This window comes from Elephas maximus, chromosome 3 (genome assembly GCF_024166365.1).
Source record: "Elephas maximus indicus isolate mEleMax1 chromosome 3, mEleMax1 primary haplotype, whole genome shotgun sequence".
NCBI classification, from domain to species: Eukaryota; Metazoa; Chordata; class Mammalia; order Proboscidea; family Elephantidae; genus Elephas; species Elephas maximus.
In genome coordinates, this window is record NC_064821.1 from 35,815,053 (window position 1) to 35,834,665 (window position 19,613).

At 47.1% G+C, this 19,613-nt stretch overlaps 1 protein-coding gene across 6 annotated transcripts in view; it reads left to right on the forward strand.

Moving 5' to 3' along the window:
* The first annotated feature begins 940 nt into the window (after positions 1 to 940).
* LOC126072301 (cytochrome P450 4F3-like) overlaps positions 941 to 19,613 on the forward strand; it is a 29,195-nt gene continuing 10,522 nt past the window's right edge. The window contains exons 1-8 of one of the 6 annotated variants that reach the window (XM_049877244.1): positions 941 to 3,467; positions 7,087 to 7,285; positions 10,981 to 11,125; positions 13,924 to 13,977; positions 14,070 to 14,197; positions 16,059 to 16,180; positions 16,969 to 17,239; positions 19,526 to 19,592. In XM_049877244.1, the coding sequence (XP_049733201.1) occupies positions 3,430 to 3,467; positions 7,087 to 7,285; positions 10,981 to 11,125; positions 13,924 to 13,977; positions 14,070 to 14,197; positions 16,059 to 16,180; positions 16,969 to 17,239; positions 19,526 to 19,592 (1,024 nt within the window). In that variant the 5' untranslated portion in view covers positions 941 to 3,429. The other 5 variants (XM_049877243.1, XM_049877249.1, XM_049877247.1 and 2 more) reach the window with 5 other exon arrangements.

Below are 19,613 nucleotides of genomic sequence, written 5' to 3' on the forward strand. Positions count from 1 at the left end.
GACCTTAATAACAGAGCAGAAGATGGGTGGTTGTATAATTCCCAAGGACAAGTGTTAATACCAGAACACTTGACGTCCCTGATAATAGAGGTAGCTCATGAGAGCACATGTTATGATCCGGATGCTATGTTTCACTGGCTAGCCAAACTGAAGAGCCTGATCTACAAAAGACTCACCTGTGTGAAGAACAATTCAAAAACAGGCCCACCACCTCGTATACCCGGGGTACAAGTATTTCCCTAACGACTAATGCGGTTGAACGTCTTTTCATGTGCTTGTTGACCGTTTGTATAATCCTCTTTGGTGAAATGCCTATTCAAGCTCTTTGCCAATTTTCTTGATTGGTTTTTTTTTTCTTTTTGTTGCTTACTTTTATAATTGTGTTTTAATAATAAAACTTATACTCAGTGTGAAAAACAAAGCCCTAGAGATGAGTACAAAGTTAAAAGCGTCTTTACCCAATTCTACTTTCTTGAATTCCAACTGTGATCTGTGGATTCATCTGGATCGTTTCCAATGCATATGCAGACATGTACACAGACACACACACTTATAAATTTTGTATATAGAATATACACTCATAAATTTTATATATAAATGAGGATTCACCACATGTCATTCTGAAACTGAATTTTTCTTCCTTTCTCTCCATGTGTCAGATTGAACCCTTGCAATGCCCTGTGAAGTTTTTTTTTTTAATTTTAAAACACCTGTGGTGAAAATACGACACCCATTCAACAATTTCCACACGTAGAATTGATTACTTTGATTATATTCTTCAAGTTGTGCAAGCCTTCTTGCTTTCTTTTTCTGAATCATTTCACCATCATTAACATAAACTCACTGACCCCTGGGCAATAGCTCCCCCTCTCCCCTCCCTCCCACCCCTGGTGACCACTAATAAACTTTAGTTTCTGTATATTTGGTTATTTTCATATGAGTGAGATCATACAGTATTTGTCCTTTTGCAACTGACTTATTTTGCACAACATGATGTTTTCAAGGTTCATCCATGTTGTGACGTGCGTGCATCAGGACTTCATTTCTCCTTATGGCTGAGTCCCTTGTATGGATGGATCACATTTTGTCTATCCATTCATCTGCTGATGGCCATTTTGGTTGGTTCCACATTTTGGCTATTGGGAATAGTGCTGCAGTGAACACTGCTATACAGGTTTCTCTGTGAGGTTTTAATGGCCATTAAAAGACCGAGAAGACGGAGGCTCAGGGGGTGATGGCTGTGCCTGAGGCTGGTCGCTCACAGACGTGTGACCACAGCTAATCTGACACACGTGCCCACTGCCCCAGTCCAGGTAGGGGTAGTTTGGTGCCTGGAAAAAAGACAACCTCAGTTTCCCGTGTGTGCATCCCCTGCCTCCCTACACTCCCTGGCGGACATTATGTAAGTCAAGCAGGTGTGATTTGTCAGCTTAGACGTTCCTTGTTGGATAAGACATTCTTGGAGAATCTCCTGGTTCCTCAGGCATAGATTTCCCAGAAGAGAGTTTTTCCTTAGGGATTCCTCTCCCACTAGCTTCCTTCACCCCTTTTCTGACACCTGATCTGATCCAGGAAGAAGGAGCTCAGCCAATGGATCCTGCCCTCCCCAAGGCTGCAGAGCTCTGCTGGGTTTTGTGCTCTTGCTCCTGGCTAGTGAAAGTTCATCACTGCTTTCCTTGAATGTTACCAGTTGTGCTACCCTCTTGGCTGTCCCGAGGTACCGTGGCTGCATGGTCCAGTACACTGGTGGTCTTGTTACCACAATTTTGCAAGTTAGAGCAGCATGCCACAAATAGCCAATTCTTGAGACAGGGGTGAGGTGGGCAGCAAGTGCTTTATGAGATATACTGGTATATGGAGACAGAGGGGACTGATCTCCTCCTAAAGTTGTCTGTCTCACCAGACTATCTATCAGCTGGGGTTTTTAAGGGAAAAGGGGCCATAAGTTTTAGGGACTTGTGGAGTGTGCACTCCCTTTCTTCTGTTTGGTTTTGGTGGTCATATCTCAAACATGTTGATCTTTTCCTGCCTTATCCCACTGGCTGCTGGGGGAGGGTGGCTGGTGCCATCCTTCTTCTTATTTGACAGGCTTAGATCAATATCACTTGCTTTCCACAGTCTTAGAGGAAACATTGGTTAACACTTAACCATTTGGGGAGCTAACATCAGGATCTTACTTGGAGGTAGGGGTGGGCTAGGAGAGGGAAAGGAGAGAAAGAAGAAAGACGAAGGAAAAAAAATTGGCTCAGGTACTATTCAAGATACGGCTGAGCAGCCTGTTTCAATCGCCCCTTTTTGTTGTAGGTGTCTCAATCTTGGGAAACAGGGCGTCGTGTCTCTCTAGCTGTTTCTTGCTGGATGGGGGCGTAGAGGCCTAAGGGTTAGAGAAGTGGAACTCTTGTGTTGTCTGAGTTAAACTGTTATATCTCCCTTTTATCTATAGTGGCCCTTTATCAGGCTGTTGCCTCTCTTCTTGATGGGGGATGGGTTGAAATTTCTGGGCAACCATCATTTGGAGCTGGAACTTTCGAATCACTTGAAATGACTCTACCCTTCCGGGGAGAAAGCACCAACTCATTAAGGCGTACACCAAGACACATAAGCTTGTCTAGAGAGAGGAACAACACAAGCAAAGGTTAAAATAGAAATTAGTAAAAGGGCTAGAGCAAAAAACAATTCCTAAATACTTCTATAGTACTTATTTTTATGATACTTATTTACTGGTCTTTGTTTTGTCTCTTGAATAGCTACTTAAGTCTTTTTCTGGTTCATATTTTTTAAAAAGGCAAAAGTGGGAAGCAGACAAGCGTGTTGTTAGAATCATGTCTTTTCAAGTCTTAAGAATATTACAAGGTATAATATGAGCAAAACCATTGAAAGCTTTACCTTTTCACAAATTGGCTAGGAAATGTGATCTTATATTTTGAATTGCCATTCTTAACAATCACTGGTACAGGTTTCAGTAACGACAGTCAGGAGGGTCTTTATTGGTCCAACAAATTTCTATTCACTAGACGTTAATAGAAAAAGATAAGAGTGGACAGTCTTTTGTGTTCTGGCTTATGTGAAAGGTTCTCTAAAAGACATTTTCTAAGATTATCCTATTTATTGTCTTTATACCTCAGGGCCCAGTTGATGTGTCTTTGTGAGTCCTTGTAAGCCCAGCTCTAGCTGGGTCACATTCTTTATGTTCAAGGACAGGGAGTAATGACTGTAATATTATTTCTTAAATCACTCCCTCTTTTTGATTGGAGATTGGAGATACCACATTGATGCTCAGTACCTGGACTTAGTTGAGTCCCTAGATGGCAACCATGGCAGGTTCTGTAAAGTCACGGTGCTGGTTTTCCACCGGATACCATCTGGTTCTTCACCAGGATCTTAAAAGCGATGTTCTCATCAACTGCATTGTTAAAATGAGCAAACTCAATGTACATCAACATTTTAGCCCAAGACCTTCTTTTCAGGTATGTAAGACAATAGAAGGTAAGTTTTATTATGCCTAATATTATCAGGATGTAGACTAAGAATATTATTTGTAGTAGTGTAAATAAATCTGGTGTTTGTAAGGATGTTACAGTGTGTAACCAAGTAACTTGTCCAATTCTATTTGTAGATCTTGTTCTTCTCTTGTGTTATTTATCTAAATGTAACAAGAGGTATTTGCTACAGCACATATCACACTTTCTTGGACCACTAAATAAAATCTGAGGCTATTTTGTTATTTCATGTCACCTTGGCTTAATGAGGTCAGAGATCACTGTTGTGTTTCCATCTCACTAGCAACTTTGTCTGTCATTTGTCCCGTAGTGACTGATGACTTTCTTAAAGATTTCCCTAATTCAAATATACCATAAGTGGGAATTAACGTTACCATCCATACCCTGAGTGTTAGACCAATGGGCTTTCTTCTGACTCTCATTTTACAAAGGATAACAAATTAACATTACCTTTCTAGTATTTACTATGAATATCTAAAGATAATCTTAAAGTTCTCAAAGTGTATTGCCCACCCATTTGCTAGGGATCTAAACAAGAGAATATCCATGTAAATTCACTATGAGTTAGAAAGGAATCATTTAAATTAGTATATTTGGATCCACCACACAAAAACATATTTATAAAGCACACTAAGTTTATCTAGAGAAAACAGAAGGTATGGAAAACTTATGTGTGACAGACAAGTTTCGAGTAAGAACACATGATTAGCGAGATAATACAGGATGGACTTCTGCTGGAGGTTTTTAGTTAGTTTCTTCAAAACATACTAAGTGTTCTTCTCAAGGGCAAGCTGTCCCTCTTCGGTGTACCTATGAACAGTCATGGGTCACTTTTTTAGAAGCAGAAGTGAAACCTAAGACAGAGTCATGAGGTCAATCTCTTCTGAGAGCCTGTTTTTTTTTTAAGACACAATTCTTTGTATAGTAAGAAGGTGAGAGTTTGATTACAAGCATTAGACACGTATTTCATACAGTATTGTCTTGAAGACAGATTAAACCGATTACTGATTTACCTTAAACATAAATCTATTTACTGATCTTGGAAGTCAGTTTCTCAAAACAGACTGAATTCTTAAAAAAAAAAAAAAACCACAATGCTCAGAGCCAAAATGGTCTTGGCTAGTTTATCTGGACAATTGTTTGACTCAAAGTGGCCTTAGGAATCAGTTTTTTTCCTCAAGGCTCGAGGTTCAAAAGAATACGCAAAGGTGATGGCCTATGTAGGTTACCCCAACCTCTATGAAAACCAGAAATCTGGATTCCAGGAGAATTGTATACACTTTCTCATGGCTCCCTTCTTTGGATCACAATCTTGTTGTAGAATCTTTGATCAAAAATGTTCAATAAATGGTAATTGGGCATCATCTGGTTTTTAAGATCCTGGGTACCATATAGCCTGTTTCAGTCTCAGGGCCAGTATAAAGGAGTAGGAACCCACTTGCTGGGGGTTCCACTGAGTGTCTCCCCCTCTGAACCTTGCAGGGACCCCCTCTTCATTTGGGTCCTGCTCAAAGACCAACTACTTCTGAAAGCCCTCCTTCACCCCGGCCTACGTTAGGACCCCCCAGGCATCTTTCCCACATTACCTACCACTGTATGATAGGCTCTGGATCATGTGGTCTTCCTGTCTCCCCACTAGATATGAGCCCCTTGAGGGCAGGGACTGTGTCTTAGGGGTCTGCAGAGAAGCAGAACCAATAAGGTCTATTTATATCTATGTCTGTATCTCTGTATGTCTTTGTATCAATATCTATCTCTATATAACTATATCAATATCTATGTAGCGGTAGATACCTATATTGATATCTATCTATATCTCTGTATAAAACCAAAAAATCAACCCTGTTGTGTCAAGTCCATTCGGACTCATAGCAACCCCATAGGACAGAGTAGAACTGCTCCACAGGGTTTCCAAGGAGCGGCTGGTGGGTTTGAACTGCCGACCTTTGGGTTGGCAGCCAAGCTCTTAACTACTACACCACCAAGGCTCCATATTTCTGTACAGATATCTATATCTCTAAATCTATAACTACCTCAATATCTATGTTATGAAAGGTCACAGCTTTGAAAACCATATGGAGCATGGTTCTACTCTGTACACATTGAGCTCATCATGAGTCAGATTCAACTCAATGTTAACTAACAACAACAACACATATTTGCTTATTTCATATAAGTGAGATGACAGTATTTGTCCTTTTGTCACGGAATTATTTCAGTCAATGTAATGTTTTCAGGATTCATCCATGTTGTGGTAGGCATTAAGACCTCATTTCTTTTTAAGGCAGTGTAATATTCCATTTTACATATATACTACACTTTTTTAATCCACTCATCTGTGGATGGCCATTTCAATTGCTCCCACCAGGTGCCATCCTCTTCCCTTCTTCTTTCCCTCTCTTCGGGGCTCTGACCCTTCCCACCTTCCTGTGGAGCCCTCCTCTAAGGTTCCCATCTGATGCCTCATTTCCATGGGAAGACTGAGGCTCAGGGGAGGGCCAGCACAGTTCATAGTCTGAGTAGGGACCCAGTGGACCCCCTCTATCCTCCTCTTCATCCTCCCTGAGCACAGCCTCCAGGTGTCCTGTCCCCACCTGTGCCTTTTATCCTGGAATCTGATTCCAGGTAATCCCCTTGAGGCTGGAATCTTTGTTCCTGCTACCTCCCGGGATGACTGGAGTCAGGATTGGACTCTGGTAGCATTGGGCGGACACGGCCAGCAGCATCCTGTCCTTCAGCCTCCAATTCCTGCTCCAAGAAATGGGTTCATGACCCCCTCGTGGCCCACAACGTTTACAGGAGCCCAGCAGATGTTTTTGGGAAAGAACTCGGCCCTGTGCCCTTTGTCCCTGAACCTTTCAAGTTCAGGTTTTTACCTACTGTTCCCTGGCCAGGGTGGCTACAAACTTGGTAGCTCAGAGTAACCTTTGCCACTCCCCCACAACTGCTCCCCTTCCCGTTGTGGAAGGTATTGGGTCTACAGAATCCAGCACCCTCTTTGTGTGACCTGAGCCAGCTCTTTAGCCTCTTTGGACACCCTTTTTTGGGCAAGTGCCTGGCTGGGGGGAGGGAACAAGGCTTGTGGGGATTGGCTGGCCCGGGTCAGGCCCCCCCTCCCCCCCCCGCCTAGGCTGTCCCAAGGGGGTAAAGAGGTCCCAGGAGGAGGGGAGAGGAGGTTGTGCAGGACAAGCCCCTGAGGACAGAAGGTGCCAGGCTGGCGCAGGGCTGGGAGGGTCCTGGTCCTGGGGGGAGGTGTCCTCCCCTTGGCTGGGTGGCTCCAAGGAGCAAGCTGTTTTGGGGATGGTGATTAATGGGTAACTTGAGCCTCTGACAACCTCCCTGGGGCTTCTGGAACAGGAATTCCTAGATTCCAGCCACCTCTTGCTCCATCTCTCTCTCTCTCTGTCTCCGTACCTCTTTCCCTGGACTTCCCTGGGCTTCCCTCCCCTCTCTGGCAGCTTGTTTGTCCACATTTGCCCCATCCCCTGTCCATGAAGCCCACACCTTTGGCCTTTTCCTCTACTCTGTGCCCATCCTTCCTCCACCTCAAAGCTCACCTTCAGCACCCTTTCTCTTTGGCCTGCAGGATGTCTCTGCTTAACCTATCATGGCTGGGACTCTGGCCCGGGGCAGCCTCCCTGTGGCTGCTCCTGCTGCTGGCTGTGGCCTCCTGGCCCCTGGCCCACTTCCTGGCCCAGACCTATACCTTCTATGACATCTGCCGCCGCCTCCGATGTTTCCCGCAGCCCCCCATGAGGAACTGGTTCTTGGGGCACCTGGGCCTGGTGAGTGGGGCAGCTATACAGATCTAGGGTGTCAGGACCAGGCCAATCTGGGTCAGGGGGCTGGGGTCCAGGAGTGGGTAGGCCTAGGACAGCAGAGAAGAAAGGAAAGCAGAGGAGAGCCCTTCTTTCCTTCCTTACTCCCCAGGTCCACTCCACTACTTTCTGCCCCCACGCCATGACTGAGTCCTTTCTCTCATTCTTCCCTCCCAGCCCCAGCCTGCTTTGGGTCATTTTCCTGCCTGTGTTTCCTCCATTAGTGCACCTCGGGCCCCGCTGGAAGGCTCCCAGGGCAGGCTGGACAGAGCTGGACCTTCTGACTTTCCCACAGTCTCACCCTCAACAGGGAGCTCCTCAGAGAAACAATTCAGGATCCCTCCCCTCTCCACTGGGCCCATTTCTGTTAGCCTCAGGCCAGTACCCACCCCTCTGAGGGCTGGAGTTCTCCACCCTCTCCCCCCATCCACTGGGGCACTGGTGGGCGGGAGAAGAGGTGCAGTCTCCCCAGCCCACTACTTCCTGGGGCCCCTCCTCTTCTTACCTTGCCCTCCACCCCCAAGATGTATCAATGGGCCCGTTTTGAGAGGCACTCCTTCACCTCTGCTGTGGCCCTGCTCATACTTGTAATTAAACAGTTAATTGTCTAGTCATTTTTTTTATCTTCCATCTCTCCCACGTGATTGTAGCTCTAGGAGGCAGAACTCTCGACAGTGCCCAGCCCAGGATCTGGCATACAGTAGGCGCTCAATAAATGTTTGAGGACCCAGTGGTAGAGGACACATCCTGGGCCTGGGTGACCATCATGTCTTTTGGGCATTCAAGGCCAAAGGGACAAGCCCTAGCCTCTCCCCTCCCCCAGACCAGCTTGGGGACAACCATGTCTCTCCAGTTTCCCCTTCTGTGGAGATGAGAACAGAAGTTTGAGGAAGAGCTTCCTGCGATTCTACTGCTTATCAAAACAAAGTTCATTCGGAACGGGATGCTCCCAAGTTTGCCATGAGGTTTCCCGAGATTCTGTGATTTGGGATGTCCTCAGAGAGCCCTGAAGGCCATGGGACTGTCATAGGTCACCTGCAGTCCTGCCTCTCCTTTGGATGGCTTGGTCTGGGAGGCTGATCTGGTCTGGATCACTCTCCCCTTCCTCCAGCCCCTCTTGCTGTGTGAGTTTGGCCTAGTCATTCTCCTTCTCTGGATTGATTCCATCAAACACATTGAATCCTTGGCTCAGGTCCCTTGGGGATTAGGGAGCAGGTCATCAGATGAAAGTGGTTGGAGTAGCCTGTCGGGCACAGCCCGGATGCCCCGAGAACCCAAAGGGGTGTCTTGGGGGTCAGGTGTGAACAGGGTGTCCCTAAGACTCTTGAGAAGATGTCTAAGGTGTCAGGCTTGGATAGACAGGGTGTCCCAGGATGTCCCTGCTATCATTGTGACTGGGGCTTCCCAAGGACCCTAGGAAATGTCTTAGAGCTCATGCTTAGACTGCCCGGGTGTACCAAGGACTGGAGAGATATCTCGCCAGAGACCGTTTCCTCTTCATCGTCTCTGCACCCTGAATGCCCACCCCCCACCTGCCTTTGGCACCATGTCGTTGTTGTTAGGTGCTGTTGAGCCAGTTCCAACTCATAGCGACCCTAGGAACAACAGAACAAAACACTGCCTGATCCTGCACTATCCTCACAATTGTTGCTATGCTTGAGCCCGTTGTTGCAGTCAGTGTCCATCCATCTTGTTGAGGGCCTTCCTCTTTTTTGCTGACCCTCTTCTTTACCAAGCATGACGTCCTTCTCCAGGGACAGATCCCTCCTGATAACACATCTAAAGTATGTGAGATGTAGCCTTGCCATCCTTGCTTCTAAGGAGCATTCTGGTCGTCCTTCTTCCAAGACAGATACGTTCATTCTTTTGGTTGTCATGGTATATTTAGTATTCTTTGCCAACACCACAATTCAAAGGTGTCAATTCTTCTTCCGTTTTCCTTAATCATTCTCCAGCTTTCACATGCTTATCAGGCGATTGAAAAGACCATGGCTTGGGTCAGGTGCACCTTAGTCCTCAAGGTGACATCTTCGCTTTTTAATACTTTAAAGAGATCTCTTGCAACTGATTTGCCCAATGCAACGTGTCTTTTGACTTCTTGACTGCTGCATATGTGAGTGTTGATTGTGGATCTAAGTAAAATGAAACCCTTGACAACCTCAATCTTTTCTCCATTTATCATGATGTTGCTTATTGGTAGAGTTGTGAAGATTTTTGTTTTCTTTATGTTGAGGTTTAATCCATACTGAAGGCTGTGGTCTTTGATCTTCATCAGTAAGTGTTTCAAGTCCTCTTCACATTCAGAAAGCAAGGTTGTGTCATCTGCATAATGCAGGTTGTTCATGAGCCTTTCTTCAATCCTGATGCCCTGTTCTACTTTGTGTAGTCCAGCTTCTCAGGTTATTTGCTCTGCATATATTTTGAATAGGTATGGTGAAAGGATAGAACCCTGAATCTCACCTTTCCTGACTTTAAACCATGCAGTATCCCCTTGTGTTGTTCGAGTGACTGCCTCTTGATCCATGGACAGGTTCCTCATGAGCACAATTAAGTGCTTTGGAATTCCCATCCTCTGCAATGTTATCCATAATTTGTTCTGATCCAAACAGTTGAATGCCTTAGCATAGTCAGTAAAACACAGGTAAACATCTTCTGATATTCTCTGCTTTCAGCCAGGATCCATCTGACATCAACAATGATATCCCTGGTTCCGTGTCTTCTGAATCCGGCTTGAATTCTGGCTGTTCCCTGTCAATATACTGCTGCAGCCACTTTTGAATGATCATCAGCAAAATTTTGCTTGCGTGTGATATCAATGATAATGTTCGATAATTTCTGCATTCAGTTGAATCACCTTTCTTGGGAATAGGCATAAATATGGATCTCTTCCAGTTAGTTGGCCAGGTAGCTGTCTTCCAAGTTTCTTGGCATGGATGAGTGAGTGCCTCCAGCACTGCATCACTTGTTGAAACATCTCAGTTGGTATTCTGTCAATTCTCAGAGCCTTGTCGCCAGTGCCTTCGGTGCAGCTTGGACTTCTTCTGTCGGTACCATTGGTTGCTAACATACGGAACCATGGAGGGGCAAATCTATAGGTTCAGGGAGAGGATGCTTTAGAAGCACCTGAGACCACCCAGTAAGCAGGAAGTGCTCTGTTGTCAGAGTTCACGCCTGGTCCTGGGGAGTGTGTGAGGCTGGGAGATCCCAGGTCTGCAGACTTTCCTGGGTGAAGGATCCAGAGGCCCGGTGTGTACTGCCAGGGCCCAGAGAGAACGTGGGAACAAGCCCCTGTGCTATAGCCCTGAGACCCCACTGCTGCCTTCAGACCTCCCCATGGGGACCTCCCCAGTGACTGTCCCCTGTGCTGCAGCCACACCCAGGATGAGAAAACCCATCACCTGGAGTCAAGCTTTGTGGCTAGAGAGTGTGCCTTCCCCCTCTGCTCTTGGACGCACCCTTGTACTTGGAGACTGCCACAAGGACCCTCCCAACCCTGAGGGACCATTGTTCCTTTTGACAGAGCAGGAGGAAGCAGGAGTCCATCCCTCAGGGCAGAATCCTGACAAGCATTCACAGCAGAAGCTGTGCCACCTCTGGAAGCTGAGAAGGGGTAGACATTTGTGGCTCTTTCTGGAGAAGTGACCATTCCTGGTTGTTTGCAGGTATCCCCCACGGAGGAGGGTTTGATGGAAGTGACTCGTCTGGTAGCCACCTACCCCCAGGGCTTTAAGACCTGGTTGGGCCCCATTAACCCTATCATCACTCTGTGCCACCCTGACATCATTCAGCCTGTTGTTTATGCCTCAGGTACCCATGCAGAGATTGTGGTGGTGGGCGCTGTGGCAGCATCCAAGGGCTAGTACCCCTCTGCCCCCCAGCTTCGGGTGGCTTCTGCAAGACGCCAGTCCTTTCCCCTCTTCTCTCAGCCTTCTTTCTCTTTCTTTCATGCATTCACCAGCCTCCATCTCACCATTTGCAACCTGCCTCGTGTTCTCAATCCAGTGCCCCATCCTGGAGGAACTCCCAATCAGGGGGAAAGGATCTGGACACAGACATCCCCCACCCCATGTTGTCAGGAATAGGTCTAGAGGGAGAGATGGGTGGGAATATCCCAGAGGAGAAGGAAGGCTTCTGTCTGGGCAGGCTGGAAGTTTTCCTGGAGGAGGGGTTGCTGGAACTGGGTGCGGAATATTTCGTAGAAGTTTTTAAAGCGGAGGCAGCATGGTACAGTGGGCAGTGGTGGCTTCTGAGCCTCCTCTAAGGCCTGGCCTTCTCCTTCCCACCCCAGTTGCAGCGCTGTGAGGAGGGGTCTGGGCCACTACTTCCATGATGTCCATCTCTGGTGGGTCAGTCCCTTCTACACCATCCTGTGACTTGTCCATCCTAAGTTCATTCCTTCCCTGTTCCAGACCCCAGATGTCTCTTCTATGATATCCCACCTCATCTCTGCTCCCTTCCTTTTCCCTCTGCCTTTTGCACCCTGGACAGGGGAGTGGGCAGTGTCTGACAGAGAGTTCGACTCTGTCACAAATCTGTTCAGGGATTCTGGGCAGGTATCTGACTCTTTGGTTGTTGGGATCCCTTTCAGTTATGAGTTGTGGAAACTCAACCATGTGCAGTCTAAGCAAAGAAAGAGACTCCATTGACTGAAAAGTCCCAGGAGGGTGGTCTTCAGGCACGGCTGAATCCAGGTCTCAAACAACGCCACCAGGAATCTCTTCATCTCTTCGTTCTACTTTCCTTGTCAGTTTTACCTTCAAGGAAGCTCTTTCCTCACATTGTAAACGATGATCCAAGAAGCTCCATTCCAATGAGAAAGCTCACCTTCCCCCCAGAGTGCCCAATAACTCCCATTGACTCCCAAGACAATTACTGGAACTCTGTTTGCCCAGTCTTGGTGGGTATGGGGTTCTTAGAGCTGTTGTTTTTGGGACATGAGCAACCCAATGCCTCAGAACTCAGGCTCTAGATTCAGACAGACCTGGGCTCAGGTCTTAGGCAGTCACTTACTCTCTGGGGGACCCTGGGCAAGTCACGTCATCATTCAGAGGCTTAGTTTCCTTATCTGGAAAATGGGGGTAGGAAGAGCACCGAGGGGAAGGTGGTATTGGATACCCAAAGGGGAGAGGCCATTTCTGCCCTTGTGACTGAGGGACCCTGAATGGCCATGCGTCAGGCTATGGGGCCAGGAGTGATTTTGGTACAGAGGGGACAAACAGCTGTACAGGGGTCTCATGGTTGAATGGATCTCTGACTCTAGGCCTTCTCTCTGGCACCTACAAGGGCATGAACTTGGTCCTCTTTGTTCCTCCCCAGATCCAGAGCTTGGAGGAGGGTCTCTTGTACACAAAGGGCCTCACCAGCACCTTTGTGGATGTGTGCTGCTGGTGGGTGGGGCCCTGGCATATGGTCATCCGCATTTTCCACCCCACCTTCATCACAACTGTTCTCTTGGTCCCATCTAGATGCTTGCTGCCCACAACTTGCTGGCTTGAGCCATGTGCTGTCTTCAGCTGGCATATGACTGGGTGGGCAGACAGGAGAGCTATGGAGAGGACCTGCTACCCCTGATGCACGTGGACCCAACAGTCTGACACTGGTCTTATCTGGTCATGTCTAGGGTGTGTCTGTGTGACGCCTGCTGTGTGGCCATGTCAGGTGTATATTTGCCCCGGGACCATTTGGAGATGGTCTCAATCACATCTGGGCTCAGCTGTAGCCTTGGGCATCAGGGCCTATCGGGGTCTGTCTGAGATGCCATTTGAGATTGTGTAGGTGTCCCGTGGGGGCCATGTTTGGACTTGTCCTATGTTAAGGCTGGGCTGTGTCTGGGACCCAGGGTCCTCTGTGAAGTGTTTAGGAGGTTATTTTTATCTTCTGTGAGGCAGGTCTAAGGTATGTCCTGTCACACCTGGGCCATATCTGTGGCATTAATGAGACCATATTTAAATTCTGTCTGAGGCTTGTTTGTGGTTTATCCTGAGGTCGTGGAAGATGGCTTTGGTCCATATCAGAGCATGTTATGTCATGTTAGGGACATGTTAGGGTGTGTCTGGTATGTCATGGCCATGGCAGGGCATGTTAGCACATATTGGGCCATGTCAACAATCTCAGCTCCATGTCAGAGCATATTATGTCATGTTATAAACATGTCAAGGTGTGTCATGTTTGTTGTTGCTATGTTGGGACATGTTGGTCTCATGTTAGCTGTTTCAGGTCCACGGCAAGAGATGTCAGAGGAGGTTGGGCTATACCACGGTGTCCTTGGTCCATGTAATGCACTGTATGGTGTTGGGTTGTGATCAGTGTTTCAGAAATGTTGGATGTGGAGGATACATGTCCAGGCATGTTGAGATGTGTTGTGCTTGTTAGGGTGTGTGTAGCATGTTGGGGTATCTTTGTGAGCTCTGCCTTTGCCCTATTTGAGCTGCTTCAGCTTGTTCTGGTCTTCTCTTGCCTCCTCCCTGCTCCCTCTGCCCTTGGTCCCATTCCTGCTGTGCTGGGCTTGGAAGGGGGAGCAGACCCTTGGCTGGGAGCCCACACCCCCGCCCAGAGTCCCTCCCTTACCCCTCTCCATGGCCCCTGATAACACTCATTCATGTCAGCTGCCATCGCACCCAAGAACACGAAATTCTATGGTTTCCTGAAGCCCTGGCTGGGTGAGTAAATGTGGGTAAAGGTGACTGGGAACAACCATGGGATTCAAAGGAAGGTGCTGCCCTTGCCCACTGCCCATGGTTGCCCCTACTAGGGGATGGGCTTCTGCTGAGTTATGGTGACAAGTGGAGCCTCCACCGCCGCATGCTGACACCTGCCTTCCACTTCAACATCCTGAAGCCCTACATGAAGATCTTCAATCAGAGCACGAACATCATGCATGTGAGTCCCGTGAATCCAGAGTCCCGATGGAGCCTTGGGGAGAGGGGCCACAAACAGATCTGGTCTGTGGTTCTGGATCTGCGGGGTGGCTTTGGGGCCATTGCTCTTCCTCTTTAAGCCCCAGTTTTCTTATCTGTAAACTGGGAATAATGATCTCCACTTTGAAGAGTGAACAAGATAACAAAATGGAATCATGTCCCTGGCACAGAATGTGTTAATGTCTATGTTCTCCTCTCTGAATCCTGATACAGTATTGGTGATAATGGTGAAAATTGTATAGTAGCTATTTCTGAGTAATGAACCACGCATTGAAACTCACTGGCTTAAAATAATTCACATTTGCTGTTTCTCATGAGTCTACTGGTCAGTTGGGCCATTTTTTTGGTCTTGGCTAGGTTCCCTCATACATCTATGGTCAGGTGTGGATCAGGTAGGCAGCTTTTCTGATCCAGCCTGGGCTCTTTCACATGTTCGGGGCTCAGCTGGTTACAGGCTGATCTAGGATGACCTTACCTGGGACCACTGGTCCTCTCCATGTGGTTTCTCAGCCTCCAGCTGGCAGTCCAAGCTTGTTCACATGGCTAAAGTCATGGTTCCAAGAGAGTGCTATTAAGCTGCAATGCCTCTTGAGGTCTAGGTTTAGAATTATAGCACCATTATTTTCACCAGGTTCTATTGGCTACAGCAAGTCCCATGGCCATCCCAGAATCAAAGGGTGGGGGAATAACCTGTTTATGGAAGTTGCTGCAAAGTCACATCGAAAAGGGTGTGAACTTGGGAAGAGGTAAAGAATGGGAAATAAGTGTCTGGGTTTTGCAAGCTGATAAATTAGGTTGTTACTATTTCATGTATTCTCCTAGAAGACATGAGTTTCCTGGGCCAGAGACAAAGACATTTTTTATTCACAGCATAGCAGGCAGCATGTGCTTCATGTTGGTTTGCATCCTTTCTTCAAGCCACACAAATCCCTGGGGAGAAACACAGGTGGGCCTAGATGGTTGCAGTATGTTGTAATACTGGGGAGGAACACTGCAACTTTCATAGTAAGCAGAACCATGCCTGATTCTTGTCCAAGGGAAGACATTTCCTCATCCCTTAGGTTGTTCTTTGCAAGCACATGTCCAAAAAATGGCCCAAGTAAAGAGCATAAGGGCCTTGGGTCCTTGATATACCCAGAAAGAATGTGCAGGGATGCTAAGGGCCATGGAGGACTGCCTCTCCTGACACAGGGGGCATTTTTGCAGTCAATCTAGAACAAGTATGATGATGATGAAGATGATGCGAGCTAGCATTTATTGAGCACTCACAATATGCCAGAAACTGTGCGCCATTTCATGACATATATTGACTAATTCGATTCTCAAAGCCCTATGAGGCAGAGACGGTTATTTTTGCTCTATTATAGATGATGATACTATGGCTTAGAGAGATTAGGCAGGTTGTCCATGTTCACTCAGCTAGTAAGTGGGCTAGTGAGTGGTGGAGCTAGAATTCTAACTTGCTTTTTATGACACTGAGGAATGTCGCCTTAACTGTTTAAAAAAAAAAAAAAAGGTGTTAGTGAACATTTAACAGTGGGGAACCAAGGGAGGGATAATGGGTTGATCAAGGGCACACAGAGCATAAGAGGCAGAGCTGGGACTTAAACCCAGGTCTCCTGACTCCCAACAGTGAGGTCTTTACATCTTAATAGTAACAGCTTCCATTCCCACCCAAGCCTGATCCACTCTGGAGATGGGTGCCTTGGGGGTAGGACCTGGAAGTTGGTTTCTGGGTGGAGTTCATCTTGGTGACTGGGGCTAAGGGGGAGGCCCCAGAAGAGACAGAGCTCAGCCCCAGCTCTGCCCCGTTTTCTGTGTAGGCCAAGTGGAAGCACCTGATCTCTGGTGGCAGCACCCGTCTGGACATGTTTGAACATATCAGCCTCATGACCCTGGACAGTCTGCAAAAATGTGTCTTCAGCTTTGACAGCCACTGCCAGGAGTGAGTCCTAAGCCTAGATCTGGGAACTTGGACCATTCACCCAAGGGAGTAAGTGGAGAGGGAGGACTGGCCAGGGCAATCAGAAGTGCCTTCTTGGAGGAGGTGGATCAGAGCTGGGCATTGAAGGACAGGGAATGGGAGAGAAAGAAAGGTCCTTTCAGGTAGGTGGAAATGTTTGAGTAAAGGCAAGAAGGCTAGAATGAGCACAGCATGTGCAACAGATAGTGTGGGGACACATTGGAAAAGAGGTTGGAGCGGTAGGCAGGCGCTAGATCTTCAGGATATTGAGAAACTAGGCAAAGAGGTATTGACTTAATCTTGGGGTCTCCATGGAGTCACAGAAGGCATTTGAGCAGATAAGAGGCATATTCAGAGATGAGCTTTAGAAATTTGTGTTTGTGGAAGAACAACTGTCGTGTGGACACTGGATGGTGTTGACATTGGATAGGAGATCAGGCAGGAGTCTGGGCCCATGCACAAGTTGGGAGAAGATGAAGTGTGAGCTGCATGAACTGGGAAGGAGAAGAGCCTGGTGAGAGCGATGAGCATGATGGCCAAGCTCTCCCTTGTGACTGTCCCCTGGAGGCAGCTCCCAGGGATGGTGATGCAGGGACAGAAGAAAATGTGGACAGTTATATCTCCTGGCTCATTCCCACCATGCATCTTTGGGGCCATCTTTTCCTGGATGCTCTCATCCTGAGAGTCAGAGCCTGGCTCCTAGGTGGGAGGTGCACCCTGGGCTTTAGGTATGTGAAGTTGCTGCCTTCCTTCTTGCCCTCCTCCTGCAGGAAGCCCAGTGAATATATTGCTGCCATCTTGGAGCTCAGCGCCCTTGCAGTGAAACGGAACCAGCAGATCTTATTACACTCGGACTTCCTGTATTACTTCACTCCCAGTGGGTGGCGCTACCGCAGGGCCTGCCGCATGGTACATGGCTTCACAGATGCCGCCATCCAGGAGCGGCGCCACACCCTCTCAGAACAGGGTGTCGATGACTTCCTCAAGGCTAAGGCCAAGGCCAAGACTTTGGACTTCATTGATGTGCTCCTGCTGAGCAAGGTTAGTGTCTGTAGGTTCTGGTTTGAGAAGTGGGCAAGCCTCCTATTTCAAATGTCAGATGGAGGAACTTGAATGTGATCCAGAGGGTACTGGGGAGCCATGGAAGATGCTTGAAGAAGGGAAGGCCATGTATCAGATGTTGTAGAGATGACTCCATAGAATGCAACCTGCTGGGACTGCTAAATCTGGAACTGTGGAGGGCCTGATGTTTTACTCTACTTACAAACTAGTAAGTTACAGAGCCATTGTGTGTGTGTGTGTTTATTTAATATATAGCCTATAAAAACCGAAAACCCACTGCCATTGATTCCCACTCATAGCCACCCTATAGGACAGAGTACAACTGCCCCACAGAGTTTCCAAGGAGTGCCTGGTGGATCTGAACCGCAGCTGTAACTCTTAATCACTATGCCACCAGGTTTTCCATATAACATATAATATAGTTGTTATTAGTGTCACTCCTACTCATATGTATAACCCTTATGTATAACAAAATGAAACGTTGCCCAATCCTGTGCCATCTTCACGATTGTTGGTGTGCTTGAGTCCATTGTTGTGGCCACTGTGTGTTTGGAGTGCCTTCCAACCTAGGGGGCTCATCTTCCAGCGCTGTATTGGAGAATGTTCTATTGTGATTCAAAGGGTTTTCACTGGCTGACTTTTGGACACGGATTGCCAGGCCTTTCTTCCTAGTCTGTCTTAGTCTGAAAGCTCCACTGAAACCTGTCCACCACGGTTGACCCAGTTTAGTATTTGAAATTACTGCACAGCTCCCAGCATCATAGCAACATGTATGTCACCACAGTACAACAGATTGACAGGTGGATACTGGATATACGTGTATATATATAAAATGTCAGAGTAGACCATTTATTTCACGGCACAGCACTCAGAATAGTATCATAGTGCTGGCTCCCCATTTCCAAATGATCCCAAGGGTGACATGATGTGGGCCCAATTATTTGCCTGTACAAACCACAGAGTTTGCACCATAGGAGATGGCCCCTACAGTATCGGTCTTTTAGTTTATACAGAACAGGTGGCACATCTGCCCTCTTCTCCTCCAAAGAGATAGAGGGGGAGTGACCTTTGTTCTGGAGTATAAACAAATCCTCTCCAGAGAGAAGGCTAAGTTTATAACCCCTGATATGTAAACAAATGCCTCTTGGGGAGATAAGGCTGGACTCTATGGACTTGCTACCCTAGCTTGTGAGCAAATGGCTCTGGAGCAACCCTCAGTCTCTAACATCCAGGAATAGTCGTTGTTCAATGTAACCTAAGTTGCCATCATAGCTGTACAATGAGTAAGGAAGACCAAAGAAGAACTGATGCCTTTGAATTATGGCATTGGTGAAGAATATTGAATATACTACCATGGACTTCCAGAAGAAGGAACAAATCTGTCCTAGAAGAAGTACAACCAGAATGCTCCTTAGAGGCAAGGGTGGTGAGACTTCTTCTCGCATACTTTGAACATGCAAATAGTAGGAATCAGTCACTGGGGAAGGACATCATGCTTGGTAAAGTAGAGGGTCATTGAAAAAGAGAAAGGCCCTAATCAAGATGGATTGACACAGTCACTGCAACAGTCGGCTCAAGCATACCAGCGATCGTAAGGATTGAGCAGGACCGGGGAATGTTTTGTGCTGTTGTACATAGGGCTGCGGTGACTTGGAACTGACTCGACAGCACCTAAAAACAACAACAACAACAACAGCAGGGTTTCAGTGATTTTTTTTTTTTCTCAGAAAGCCCTCATCATGCAGAAACATGAAAATACTAATGGAGCATTCAGTAAAACAGGTGGCAAGGAGAAAAGGGAGGAGGCCTGTGGGGAGCGGGCTTTAGAGATGATGAGGAAGGGGAGGACTCTAGAACTGCAGGGTGGGCTTGAGTTTCTAGATGGAAGGTGAATCTTTGGTCTCAGACAGATTGCCAGCTCCCACTCGTGGTGACCCGTGACCAACAAAATGAAACATTTCCCAGTCTTGCATCATCTTCACAATAGTTGGTGTGCTTGAGTCCATTGTTGTGATCACTGTGTATTTTGAGTGTCTTCTAACCTAGGGGACTCATCTTACAGCACTATATTGGACAATATTCTGTCATGATCCTTACGGTTTTCACTGGTTAATTTTCAGAAGTAGATTGCCAGCCCTTTTTTCCTGGTTTGTCTTTGGAAGCTCCACTGAAACCTGACCACTGTGTGTGACTCTGCAGATTAGGCTCAGGGACCTTTACAGCTGATGTGATTCAGGAATAATGGTGGTCTTGCCTTCTCTCCAGGATGAAGATGGGAAGGAGTTGTCAGATGAGGACATCCGAGCAGAAGCTGACACCTTCATGTTTGAGGGTAGGGGTTTCAACATCAGAT